This window comes from Bombus terrestris, chromosome 16, assembly GCF_910591885.1.
Source record: "Bombus terrestris chromosome 16, iyBomTerr1.2, whole genome shotgun sequence".
Taxonomy (NCBI): domain Eukaryota; kingdom Metazoa; phylum Arthropoda; class Insecta; order Hymenoptera; family Apidae; genus Bombus; species Bombus terrestris.
This window is the reverse complement of record NC_063284.1, coordinates 4,142,400-4,156,087: the sequence shown is the minus strand read 5'-3', so window position 1 is coordinate 4,156,087 and position 13,688 is coordinate 4,142,400. Positions and strand designations below refer to the sequence as shown.

At 39.8% G+C, this 13,688-nt stretch overlaps 1 protein-coding gene across 3 annotated transcripts in view; it reads left to right on the top strand.

Moving 5' to 3' along the window:
• The window catches only part of LOC100645307 (adenylate cyclase type 6), a 93,570-nt gene that overhangs the window by 28,767 nt on the left and 51,115 nt on the right, over positions 1-13,688 (top strand). For all 3 annotated transcript variants that reach the window (XM_003403168.4, XM_048413421.1, XM_048413422.1), the window contains 3 exons: positions 2,541-2,801; positions 5,140-5,298; positions 12,284-12,497. In XM_003403168.4, the coding sequence (XP_003403216.2) occupies positions 2,541-2,801; positions 5,140-5,298; positions 12,284-12,497 (634 nt within the window). The remainder of the gene's footprint in view (positions 1-2,540; positions 2,802-5,139; positions 5,299-12,283; positions 12,498-13,688) is intronic.

Here is a 13,688-nt window from a genome sequence, read left to right as displayed (position 1 = left end):
TCCAATTTCTGAGCTCTCAGGTTTCCATAAACAAATACAACGCGATACAAACAAGTTCTAATAGCTTTTCGTAATACAAAAGGATTTGTACCAAAATCGATTACGAGCAAAAATGTTAAACAGCCGAGAGATTCCGTCGATTGAACGCAGCAAAGCGAGCTTGGACGAGGCGTTAAAAATGGTCAAAAACAAATTAAAGTGACAGTGGAAAATAGAACGAAGCGAAAGAGCACCTGCTCGCGCTACAAACCTCAACAGCAGCTTCAAAAATCGCCTGACACACACTAAACGATACAGGACTACTGTAACACAATCGCATGGTTCAGCGACTGGACTAATGTAAACTCGGCTTTAGGTTCGAGAATAGAACGAAGACGAAAGCTTTCGGAAATAAATTTCCGCTTTTTCTCTGTACCTAATGGAAACTTCATTTCTGGAAGCGCAACGTGTTAACAGAGTCGATTAACTGATCGTAAGGAGGAGTAACACCTATGGAGACCGACTCATGTCAAGAAAACGTGATGTTAGGCGAACTAGCGAAAATCAAGATGAACCAAACACGTGTAAATTGTCTTGTCTCGTGAAAGTTCACGACCACCTGTCCATTAGCCTGACAACTTGCAGTCACGTTTCAACAAGGCGCACACGATAACTCCATTTAACTAGAAGAGTTGGCACGGTTTCCCATGAAACAATTTTCCCCCTTCGCGCGATACGGTGTACGAAAAGCAGCAGCACGCAGCTTATGAAAGTTCACCTTGAACATTCCCCTGACGAAGTGAAAACAAACTGGAGCGTCGAAGAAACAAGCAACAACAGAAAGTGTTATTCCTCTTCTCCATGGGGGCTCGAAACAAATGTAATACGTTTAAGAATTTTATTACTCTGCCTCCTCTGTCTTTGCTACCCCTCGCACGTCTTTCTTATCTTTCACATATTTTCTCCCCCTTTTTTTTTTTTTATCTCTTTCGTCTTTCCTGAAAGACAAACTGGTATCTCACGAACCCTGGTCCTAGCACCCACCGTATCTCAGAGATTGGAAAGCTCGGAAACTGAGTTCTCCTCTTTCTTGGATTTAAGAGGAGATTTAAATTCTTTATACGATACTCTTCGACTGCAATTCTTTTTCCTCAACTATGATCTGCTGCTAGAAATCCAGATAGTTTCGTATCAATTTTTTGGGATTCGGTGTATTCACTCGGCGATTGGACTATTCAGAAATTGTCTTTGCCCGAGAAGAATCGGAAATTTCCATGTTTCAATTTTCTTTCCTCTTTTCTGTGCTCTATAGTTTGCACTCGAAGTTTCTACTATTCGTTAATGTTACATATTTTGCTATTTATATTGGGTTGGCAACTAAGTGATTGTGGATTTTGTCATTAGGTGGTAATCCAATAGTCACTATCATATATTTGTAATGTTGGTCGTTATCGAGGTCCACTGGGAACGTCGTACTACGAGTTTCCCAATGTATTTTTAAATTTGATTCATTAACCATTCAGATTTTCAATAAATGAAATTTAATTTGTCGATGGGCTGCATAACAGACTGTAGACGGTCATCTACCATACATCACAATTATTGAGGTTGACTGACAGAGGAACGAGTGGATGAATTAGTAATAGAAAAATATATTGAAACAAGTATAGATATATTCTATGCTGATCGAGATCCTCACTCTTACAGTGTTACAATACAACAGAAGAAGATTGATTGGGAGCACGTTCATATATTTATAGCGAAGGACATTACTAAAAAATTAACATTGTAGCTGTAGCTGAAGGCTACAAGAAACAGTAATAGAAATCTATTGTAGCTCTTTTCTTTCTAGACCTTGTAACCCAAAAGAAAATTTACATTCAAAGGCAGAATAATATGGACCTCTCCTTATTTTCAATTTTTTCTTTCACTAAATTCTATTCTCTTGGTAACAACGGTCTCTAGGTCACAGATATATGAAAGAAAAAAGGGCATAGAGTTTTTCGTGAGGTAATCACTTCAACAACCATATATTCCAACTATAAAGCGATGGATTAACAAATAAATTAGCCAGAATCAATTGGATGACGTAACAGGCTAATCCCACCAACTAGAAGCCCACTTCTGCATATGAATATAACTCTTCAACATAAATGAAATTCAATCTATGCATCTCTTCCTTATGTAAATTATTAAAATTTACTAATTACTAAATTACTAAAATAATACAAATATTTATGCAAATTAACAAAATAGAAGATTCAAAGACTCTACACCATTCTATCATTCATCAATATCATCACGTTCTAATTCATCATTCTTCCTAATTCCAGAACAAATCCGCCTTTCCACGTGAACATAACTTTCTAACACAAATAAGATTCAATTTACGCGTGGTCTTTTCTATGTGGTCTTAAGTTATAGAAGATCCAAAGGCGTTAGACCCTTCTAGCCTCCATTGCTTCAACCATTCTTCATCCAAAGCATCGTGTTCATCATCCCCAATTCCATCACGTTCATCATCCACAAACGGTAACCTAGTGGAACGATTTGATTTACAGGGCGAGGTGGCTACCAGATCTGTAACCGGGTCCGTGAGAAGCACGCGAAGATGGGCCAGCTTGCGACAGCACGTGAGCAACAGCGACGGTGGCAAGCCGAAGGTGGAGCTGTTGCTCGATCCCCCGGGATCCAAGTCCTCGACACCATCTTCTCAACCGCATACACCCAACACTCCTCGAACTCCTCATACACCGCTGAGAAAATCCAACTGGGAAGTGATCGAGCACTTCACTGGCGCGCCACGTCCCTCCATCGTCACGGTGAGCCTTTGCACAACTAGAATTATACCTAAAAATGTAGCTTAACAGATTCAATGAGAAGTGCTTCAGTGACACATGTTGCTGTTATCTTTCTTTTCCTTTTTTTTTTTTTTTTTTGTGTGTGTATTTTTGAACAATTTAACTGGTGCGTTCTAGCCATGTTTTAAGTGAGACCTAAGGTAGTAAACAAAGTTTCTTTTTTTTTTTTGTTATGGAAAGTAGAGATTCTTCCGTATGGAAAATATTAAGTCAGAAGATCCTGCTTCTATCTGAAATGAATTCTTTCGTTCCTAACGTCGATAATAATAGAAGAGACCCGAGTGCAATCGATCAGTCAGAACGCGTTGTTCAGAATATGGTTGAAATCTGAAAGATTAGAAATATGTCATCTGATAATCATAGTGCGAGTTGGAATCTAAAGAAATTTCTATCTAAAGGAAGAAGACTAGTATTTTATAAATAAAAATTCGACGTTACTCTTTCAACGGCTCAATATAAATACGTACAGTTTAATATAACTTAGCATAGTTCATCTTCCTATTGCCCTGCATTCTCATTGATTCATGTATATATACATGTGCATTTACATATACACTCACACAGCCAACCTTATTTAATCCCCATTTTCTATCTCAAACCTAATCCAATCTACATCTATATTACCTGTATAGATGTGTTAGCCTTGGACTGGGTCTTTGATTAAGGAATTTGAATATACAGATTCCACAAAGTTTCATAATTAGAAACACTATCTGGCTGTTAACTATTATATGTATTACTATACTAACTACTACATGTATCTTTTCCTTTTTTATATATCGTTGAGGTTGACTGATAGAGGAACAAGTGGATGAATTTGTGATAGAAAAATATATTGAAATAAGTACAGGTATAAGTACAATCTGTATAGATGTTAGCCTTGAACTGGGTCTTTGATTAAGGGATTTGAATATATAGATACCACAAAGTTTCATAATTAGAAACACTATCTGACTGTTAACTATTATATGTATTATTATACTAACTATTATATCTTATCCTTTTTTATATATTGTTGAGGTTGACTGATAGAGGAACAAGTGGATGAATTTGTAATAGAAAAATATATTGAAATCAGTACAGGTATAAATACAGGTATAAGTACAGGTATAAGTACAGGTATAAGTACAGGTATAAGTACAGGTATAAGTACAGGTATAAGTACAGGTATAAGTACAGGTATAAGTACAGGTATAAGTATAACCTGTATAGATGTTAGCCTTGAACTGGGTCTTTGATTAAGGGATTTGAATATATAGATACCACAAAGTTTCATAATTAGAAACACTATCTGACTGTTAACTATTATATGTATTATTATACTAACTATTATATCTTATCCTTTTTTATATATTGTTGAGATTGACTGATAGAAGAACAAGTGGATGAATTTGTAATAGAAAAATATATTGAAATCAGTATAGGTATAAGTATAACCAGTATAGATGTTAGCCTTGGACTAGGCCTTTGATTAAGGAATTTGAATATGCTGATTCCACAAAGTTTCATAATTAGAAATACTACCTGACTGTTAACTCCTTGGCTAATAACCACGAGTCTGACTCATGGTAAAGAATTTGTGCCATAAGCAAAAACCACAAGTTTAAAAGCACTATCTGTCCTCAAACGTTGTTTATTATTTCACAATTCCTTTTGTAGCCCCTAAATGTACATGTCATAAGAAGTATACATCTTGCGACAGTTCGGGCATACGGCTAAACAAATGAATGGCACGTTCTTGCTTACTATGGCTGGCGCGATCGGCAGATAGCGTGTAGGCCAAGGGTTAACTATTATATGTATTATTATACTAACTATAGTGTATGCTGATGTAGATCACTCACTGTTACAATGTTACAATACAATAGAAGAAGTTTATATATTTATGCCAAAGAACATTACCAAAAAGCTAACATTGTAGCTACAGAAGAGGGCTACAAGAAACAGCAATAGAAATCTATTGTAGCTCTTTTCTTTCTAGACCTTGTAACCCAAAAGAAAATTTACATTCAAAGGCAGAATAATACGGACGTCTCCTTATTTTCAAATTTTTCTTTCACTAAATTCTATTCTCTTTGTAACAACGGTTTCCAGGTCACGGATATACAAAAGGAAAGGTGTATAATTTTAATTAATACAGGTTATACGTATATCTATATCCATATTAATTTTTTCCTTTTTCACTGACTATTTCTCTTAAACTAACAACACTGTCTAATTCCAGAAACCCAATTTGTATACACGTTGTGGCATCGGGAAGGGGTACTACAATAAATTGTACGCTGCTTTTTGTCGACAGATGAGCAGGGGATCAGAGGTGGGAGTTGGGCTTAGAACCGGGAAAGAACCGGCACAGGAGGCGAACGTTAACGCGACGATAACTCAGCCAGCGAGGAAATGTGCGCTCTGCCGTTTTTTGAAGTCGCTGTGCGCCTCTCACCGCTTCAAAAACTTGCAGGTAAACACCTGGACGAACAGAGTAAAAAGGCAATTGGAATAACGAAGCATCCTTTTTGGCCGTCGTTTTTCTTTTTGCCGGGGAAAATTCAACCTCCAACCTTGCGATGGAAATTCGCGTCTCTCTCTCTCTCTCTCTTTCTGAAGAGAGAGAGTTGTCCGATCGTGTTATTGGAAGGAAAGCACAGCTGTATCGGACGTTGCAGAAAATCTGCACGTAAAACGTACATAAATTTACAAAAGTACAGCTTCTGATACGGAACATGCGCGAGGTGGACAGAGCTACGACTGGAATATTGGGTTGGCAACTAAGTGATTGCGGATTTTGTCAGTATCACCTAATGACAAAATCCGCAATCACTTAGTTGTCAACCCAATACTAAGGAAACGATAATAGGAGTGGGAAGCACGGGGCTGTAGGTAGCGCAAAGTTAGGGAAATTAGGTATTACGGGGCTATAAGATTATGCTAAAGACAGGTGTAACGCGGTATCGATGTAATACGATTTGCATGCTATTTCCACGACCATATCGATGGTCTGTGTAAGTGAAAGACGAATTACAACAGAAATAAGGAATCAGGATATTTTCGTTGGTTGCCAGAACATTTTGAAGCATCCTGTACATCAAACTTTTTTCCAATCTGCTAGATAAATAAAAATAGTAAAAAAAAAAAAAAAATACGACGAATAACAATGAACACTACGATAGCTGCGACAGTTGAAACCACTAGATCGAACGAATTTCGAACGTTCAAATAAAACTACCAACGGAACAGCTAAAAAAAGTAAAAACAATTAGAAAATTGTTGGCATGGTGAAAATTGTCGGAGAAAATATAGGAGACAGAAGTAAAACGTTGCTCGCGATATATAGAGACGATGGTGAGAAGGTGTGGCTGTTTTCTCACTAAATTTCAACCACTATAGTAATGCTGCAGCCATTTAAATAGGAAAACATGAAATCGCGCAACAAGTTTGCGCGGCCAGAGAATCTGAAACTGTAGGGGGCTGTTCGCAGACAGTTGCGCAACTCGAGTGCTCGTTCCTCTTCCTTCCTGCCATTTGGAATCGAATCAGTGGCGAGCGATTGAGTTGCCATAAATTCGCAACTCGAGTAGAATAGTCGGGTAGAAAATGGTGGGAAAAGTTTGACGATGTGGTTTCACAGCCGCGAATTGAATTCGCGTTGATCGACCATTTCAATAGCATTTGCTTCTTTCCTCCTTTCGACGAAGCTGCAACGATGAAATTATCGACAGGTAAAATATACAGACGTGATACTACGTCGAAGAGTTTTACGCTTCGAAATATTTTTCAATGGAAATAAAAAGTAATTAAAATCCATTTTGCCATTGCACGATGATTATTCAGATTTTTAAGATCGGTATTTGATGTTTCAGAAGGTCAGTGAGAAATGCTTTGCGTGTAATTGTCGCGGATCTTTTATTTTCGATTTTTTAATTTTTAATTTCCAATTTCTAATCCTCCATAGTCACTGGAAGTCGAATTAATCGACAATTATCACGTTCGAAATTGTATCTCGTTATTTCCGGAGAAAATTCATCGATGAAACTGTCGTTGACCGGAGTTTCAATATGGACACGTAACGCCACGCCATTTCGGTTATGCTACGCTTCATAACGACTACAGTCAGTGCTATATTCTGTGTCGTTGATGGCGCGCGATTTCTTAATTTTACTTTACCGACCGCTAGCGATTCGACAGCATACGCACGTCCGACCGGCATCTCCAGTGCAGATTCTCCCTAGCGCCGGTTCTGTTTCCGTTTAAAGTCCTCAACACCGTTCAATTTCGTTCATTGTGAACGCTAAGTTTTTCAAATTGGTATAAAACTGTGGGAGCTTACGAAGCAACGCAATTGACGCAACTGAGCAAGGTATCTTAGCATTAAATATTATAATTATTGTTCAAATAATGAGAAAGATCGTCGGTGACAAAAAGCCGATTAATAGGATATCGATCGGTAATCGTCGACGATAAAATACCGATTTATCGACTATCGGTCGGTAAAGTGTTAATTTTCAGAAAAGTCGTTCGTATTTCTATCGTTTTGTTATTTTTTGCTATATCAACGGTGTTTCATCGAATTTTACTCTCTGTTTTTCTTAAAGTAACACTATATAATGTTTTATTAAATACAACATTTATATAAAACAGAACAACTATTTTATATATAACATAATAACTTGAAGTATCAACGAACAGCGCTCTATTCTTCTCTTGCACATCTCAAACAGCAATGAATTTGTTTTATCGCGCATCCATTTATTCATTCTCTCCTCCTCTTTCATTCCTTCCTCGTCCAATGCAGATGTACACACATCTATTTTCAGACATTTTCTATTTTCCTTTATTTAAAAAAACAAGCCAATAATAGAATCGTCAATGGTTGAGGCTTAACCCTTTGCACTCGTACGTCGAGTGTGACTCGATATCAGTTTTTATCTCGGGAGCTCCTTTGTCGAGTCTCGCTCGACATTCTTTCAGTCCCACCTTTTTCTGTGAGACGTGCGAAAGAAAGGCAGGAATTCTACTGCTGGAAATTGTTTCAAGATATATCATACACTTAAAAATTACAAAATACAATAGAGCGAATAAGACTGGTATTTAAGTGAATTACTTTCTTCCTTTATTTGTTTAAATTGTCTTATTTTCTAGTCAAAGTAAATTTCAAATAAAACACTTAAAAGCGTTAGAAGCTGCTGGTAACGAAATTGAAATAAAATTCAGAATGCAGTGTTAAGAATGGGATACACGGTACAATAGGAATTCGAATATTACAATTCCAATGGTATTGGGTTGGCAACTAAATGATTGCGGACTTTGTCAATACCATCTAACGACAAAACCCGCAATCACTTAGTTGCCAACCCAATATTTCCATGTTGCTTTTCGACGAACATTCGATGATGAAACATTGCGCGATCGGTTTCTAAGCGTCGCGCAATTGGCAAAAAAATCACCTCGCGAGCGAAACAGATGGTGGACGTTGAATCGATCGATTATCAACTCGTGACGTTTCAATTTTTCCATTTGTGGATTGAGGGGGGAATTAGTTCCAACGGACCAGGATAATGGAAAATACGCGTAGCACGTCGTTGCAGATTATAAGCACCGATGATCACCGGTTCCGCGAATTACAAAATTGTTTATTCTCATGGATGGTCCTGCTCTTTCATGTTGCTGCTCGCGTTTGTAGCTCGTGGCTAAAAATCGCTGTTTGCCCGCCGGTGTTCACCACCAGCACGACCGGATCAGATAATCCGGTTGAAATCGCTGCATTATGAAACATCCGCGTAATTCCTCTCTGCAAATATTGTCCGATGACTGTGAACCTCGTGTTACATTCTGTAACGGCGCTTTAGCTTCTGTTTCGTCGCAGCACGATGAATCCGATTATGGTGCACACCTTTTCCTTGTATTCTCCTCTTCTTTATATTCCAGCGGTCGATCAAAACGATAACTAGTTACCATGCAAGCTGATATTTATCGCGGTTTGGGTTACGTCTGACTGAAATTTGATCCGCGTCACGCAGCTACCTAGTCTTCTCCTTCCAAACTCGATTTCTCTCGCGTCTAAGTTACATTTCGAATATTGGGTTGGCTACTAAGTGCCACCTAATGACAAAACCCGCAATCACTTAGTTGTCAACTGAATAGCTTTCGGTTACATCAGCGAATGAAACATCATTTTTGTTACACATTAATTTACACATTAATAATTTATCAATAAAACACTATTTACTTGATGTGTATTGAATTTAATTGACCTCTGACGTGGATCGTCTTAAGTCAAAGGACAATTGCACATCTAAAGAAATTGAGTCAGGTCGAGTACTATGCGATGCTACTGCGGTAGCACGTCATGTTATTAGCACTCGTTGATGCTGTCGAATATTCTCAATGTTACAAACGCGTTGATGTTTTCTGTTTGTCAAAAGTGTCGAGAACGTAACGTCACGCCGATGCTCGAACATTTCCAAAGTTTCTCGGACATGCAACGTCGCGTCAACGCTACTCGGGTCAAACTGACCCGAAACCGTGCCACGCGTCCCTGGCAATCCGTTTCCTTCGGTTACGCCTGCTTAATCCGAGCTTCAGATCGCAGCTGATCCTCGAGGCTCGAGAGCTCTCGATCCTTGACGCGTACAGCTTACGTTTGACTAGAGCCAGCTTCCTGCTCCATAGTAAATCTTCGTTCTGTCGTGCGATAGAACTCGAATGGATAACACCGTCGTGCAATTTCTACGTCAGATTTCAAGAATACTGAGCAACAAAGACAACTACTGGACACTGTTCTACTTTATATCCAATTTATTATAATATCAGGTTTCGCAAAAATGGAAGGATCCCTACGATGCGACATAAATTTGACTGAAAACAAATTTGAAGACAGCTGGGAGATTTGAAGGCTAATCTATATTTGGCCTATGTCGTGTGTCTTGCAAAAGAATTAGACGCTGTTTCGATCGCCAGAATAAGATCGAAGGCTTTCGCAGTCGAAAATTATTAACACGAAGCTATTGGATTGGCAACTAAGTGATTGCGGATTTTGTCATTACCATCTAATGGTAATTAGATAATTAGATGGTAAGGACAAAATCCGCAATCGCTTAGTTGCCAAGCCAATATGTTCTTAAAGTACGATATACACTAAATCAAGCAGAATTTTAATATACTGAGCAATTAATAAAATAGGACAATGTTCTTGACATCTTTGGACGATAGAAATTGACAAGGTAACTGCATTCCTTTTGCACCATTACGTTAACGTAGTACTACGTTTGCCTGAGTTATACAAGTTCCTACGACTCCTTGCGTAGTCTAGAATGATTCGTTTAGTAAATCTTAGTTTAATTAAATTTGGTCACGTATTCTGGTAGAAATTAGCACAGCCTTGGGGCATAAGAAGAGTTTCACTTCGATAGACGATTAATCAACGAAGAAGTCTGTGTTTTTCGTTAACCGAACACCAACAGCCCCGCAGCTATCTCCATGTATCTTCTTCGACTTAGGAAAGTCTGACGTTAGCTGGCAAGCTCTGCAGCAACAGCTTCTCTTCCTCTTTTCATTTCTCGCGTAAACCATATCACCTTACGCGACAGATACAAACGTTTAGAACCACTGTATCGCGTGAAAGTTTTAGCAGCAACGATATTCCATTCCTTTTATATATTGGCTTGGCAACTAAGTGATTGCGGATTTTGTCATTACTATCTAATGATAAAACCCGCAATCACTTAGTTGCCAACCCAATAAAATCTTGGGAAGGATATACCGGGAATTATATTTATATAAAAATTGAAAAGGATGAACCAGGAAAAGATTAAAAAATTGCTGCGATTGGTAGTTTCGAACAAACGAACGAATCGGACTATCGTCGCGATTTTCCATTCTCGTTGGAAGCTCGCTGATGGGTAATTTGAAAAGCAGGAAAATTTTGCTGGAGACAAATTTTTTGCGGTATTTACTCGCGTTAGAAGCTACTAGGTCTACTTTTTCTCTTAAACAGTTCGAAGAATACTTTGAAATATCTTGATGAATTTTGTAGCGTGTCCTTTCGAACAATCGATACGATTTCGCGATTAAACGGTGTTTCTTCCGAGAACAAAGACCACGGCGTTCGCTTGAAATCGCTTTCCAAGTAAATTTGTCCGAACCTATGGAACTGATTCGGGGAAACGCTAAAAACCGGGGAAATGAAAGAAGAAATAAAATATAAAAAGCAATACCGCGGGATTAACGGCGAGGCAAGCGAATGAAACAAAGAAAATGGAAAAGGAGAAACGACAATGGCGCGGCGTTCCACTGGTTTATTTCGCCTTTCAATGGCTCGCCGCCCAGCTTCTCCCACTCTCGATACTTCCGTGCTTCCTTTGATTTCACGCATCTCTAATTCAGTCAACGGTTCCAAGTAATTCTTTAATCCTGTCCGGCCTTTTTTTTGTCGAACTCCAGCCAGAACTCGATTCCATCTCGATCGAATAAATCGATCGTCTCACGCTCCGATGCTTCGCAAGCTTTCGAACTCTCGCGAACGATCGTCCAACTGGGAACATTTTCCTGGCCATAGAGGGATGCATATCTTCGCGTGAAATACTTTCCGAACGAACTGCTAAATTAGGAGGTTCACTCGAAGCAACGTCTGTCGCAAACGCGGCGAAGTATTGCAACGCTTGCGGAGTAGACGTTGTCCGGGAAGCCAGTGCCGATTTTCCGTACGCGGCATAAGGACAGCTCGGGCTATGTGAAAATTATTGAACACGAGCGACACGTGCAACTCGACTCTTAACTCTTGACTACTCTCACTCTACTCTCAACTCACGACTATTCAGCTCGACTTTCAACTCACGACTACTCAACTCAAGACTACTCAACTTACAACTACTCAGCTCGTCTCTCAACCCACGACTATTCAGCTCTACTCTCAACTGACGACTATTCAACTCAAGACTACTTAACTTGCGACTACTTAACTCACGACTACTCAGCTCGACTCTCAACTGGCGACTACTCAACTCAAAACTACTTAACTCGCGACTACTCAGCTTGACTCTCAACTCACGACTACCCAATTCACAACTACTCAACTTACGACTACGAAACTCGACTCTCAATTCACGACTCGACTCTCCACTCACGACTACTCACAACTCATCACTCCCCCACTCGACTCTTCAGGTAACGACCACTCGATAAAACTGCCAAGCCCTTTCGCCTAGCGGCACTTGGATCTTCCCACAATATTGTTTATGGTTCACGCGATATTTCTTAGGCCATTTGTCTAAGATATTACAATATAATATGTAATATTAGCTATAGAAGATTATAAACAATCTTTGAAAAATTTTCGGTAGGAAAGGTTGCTTCTAGTTTCTAAACTTTTCAGGAAGTAAATGTGTCAGGTAAATGCTTGAGAAACGTTGAAAGAGGATTACTTGTTCCTGTTTCCTTTTACTTTTTAGGTGGAAATGCTGTATCAACGCTACTTTCTCAGGATGAACCAAAGCAACATGACACACGTTCTCGGCTTACTAGCGGGGCTGGCGTTTGCCCTAGGTATGCTTCTGATGCTGAGACTCGTTGTAGAAGACAGCCAACAATTCCTTGCCACTTTAGAGAGGCCAGAAAACCTGTCGCTAGCAGTGACGCTGGTCGTCTGCGTCGCAATTTATGCTGGTAAGTATCAGAAAACTAAGAGACAGGGTACAAAATCCACCAAGAGTTTACCACCAAATTACTGGACAAATCTTTCGCACGAGAGATTGGCCAGCCGTGCGAGGACTTCTTCAGAAACAAAATCCAAACACAACGCGCAAATAAAATCTCGAAATTCAACTTGGTCAAATTTCACTGCCAAATTGTCGTTGTCCAAATACGACTCACATTTCACATAGATCGTACGAAAATAGATTCCGCTGGTGCGAACGAAAGCGTGAGATCTCTGCAACCGTCGCCGCAGGGCAGCAATTTTCTTCGAAAGGAACGATCCAGCCTGAATTTTATCCGAAGGATCAACTAGATCGTTTTCCACGTTTTCCGTCGCTTTCGTTTCAACTTCGGTTGACCCACTTGCGCCGCCTCAATGTTAATTAAAATTTCCACGGCAAACGTTATGACCGTGTGTAATGCGCGCATAGTTTCAGCAAAGAGACAACAGAACCAAAGAGGCTTGCGAGAAAAGGTGGGAGAGAAAAAAGTATAAAAATATCAGAATGCCATCGCGTCCTCTTACGACAGCGCGTACGTGCGTCGTAATAGTCGTACGAAGCACGTGTGCAGCGTCGCTGACATCAAAGGTCGAGCGGTGCATCAGATTTTCAAAGCGGTTCTTCACGAGCAAGTTTTTTTCCATCTACTTTCGCAACCCTTCGTCTCTGACAGCGGCTGTTCCCGCTCGCAAAGTTTCAACGCGAGCGAAACGGCCACCGCTAACTTCATCGGAAAACTTATCCGCGACACGTACTCGTGCCTCATACGGGAAAAGCTCTTAACCAGTGAGCTGTTTCTGACGAGTATACTCGTCGCGTCGTCCTACGCGGTGTATCAAACGGAACAGCCTCTTGCAGAGATCTCAGCATGGTAGACGACTCCATCGATCACGAGGAACATAGCGACGACCAGTTACGATGAAAATACCGTGCTACGCGTCCTGACAAAATCCTCGCAGTCGTCCCAATCGCTTTGTATTTATCAGATCAGTTTAATCGCTGTGGCAACTAAGTGATTGCGGATTTTCTCATTGCCACCTAATGACAAAATCCGCAATCACTTGGTTGCCAACTCAATACAACGTCGAGCTATGCTCGTGGTACTTGGGTTAGAAAGCCGATTAAGAGGCTATCGGTCGCTAAGCGTCGGCGACAAAAG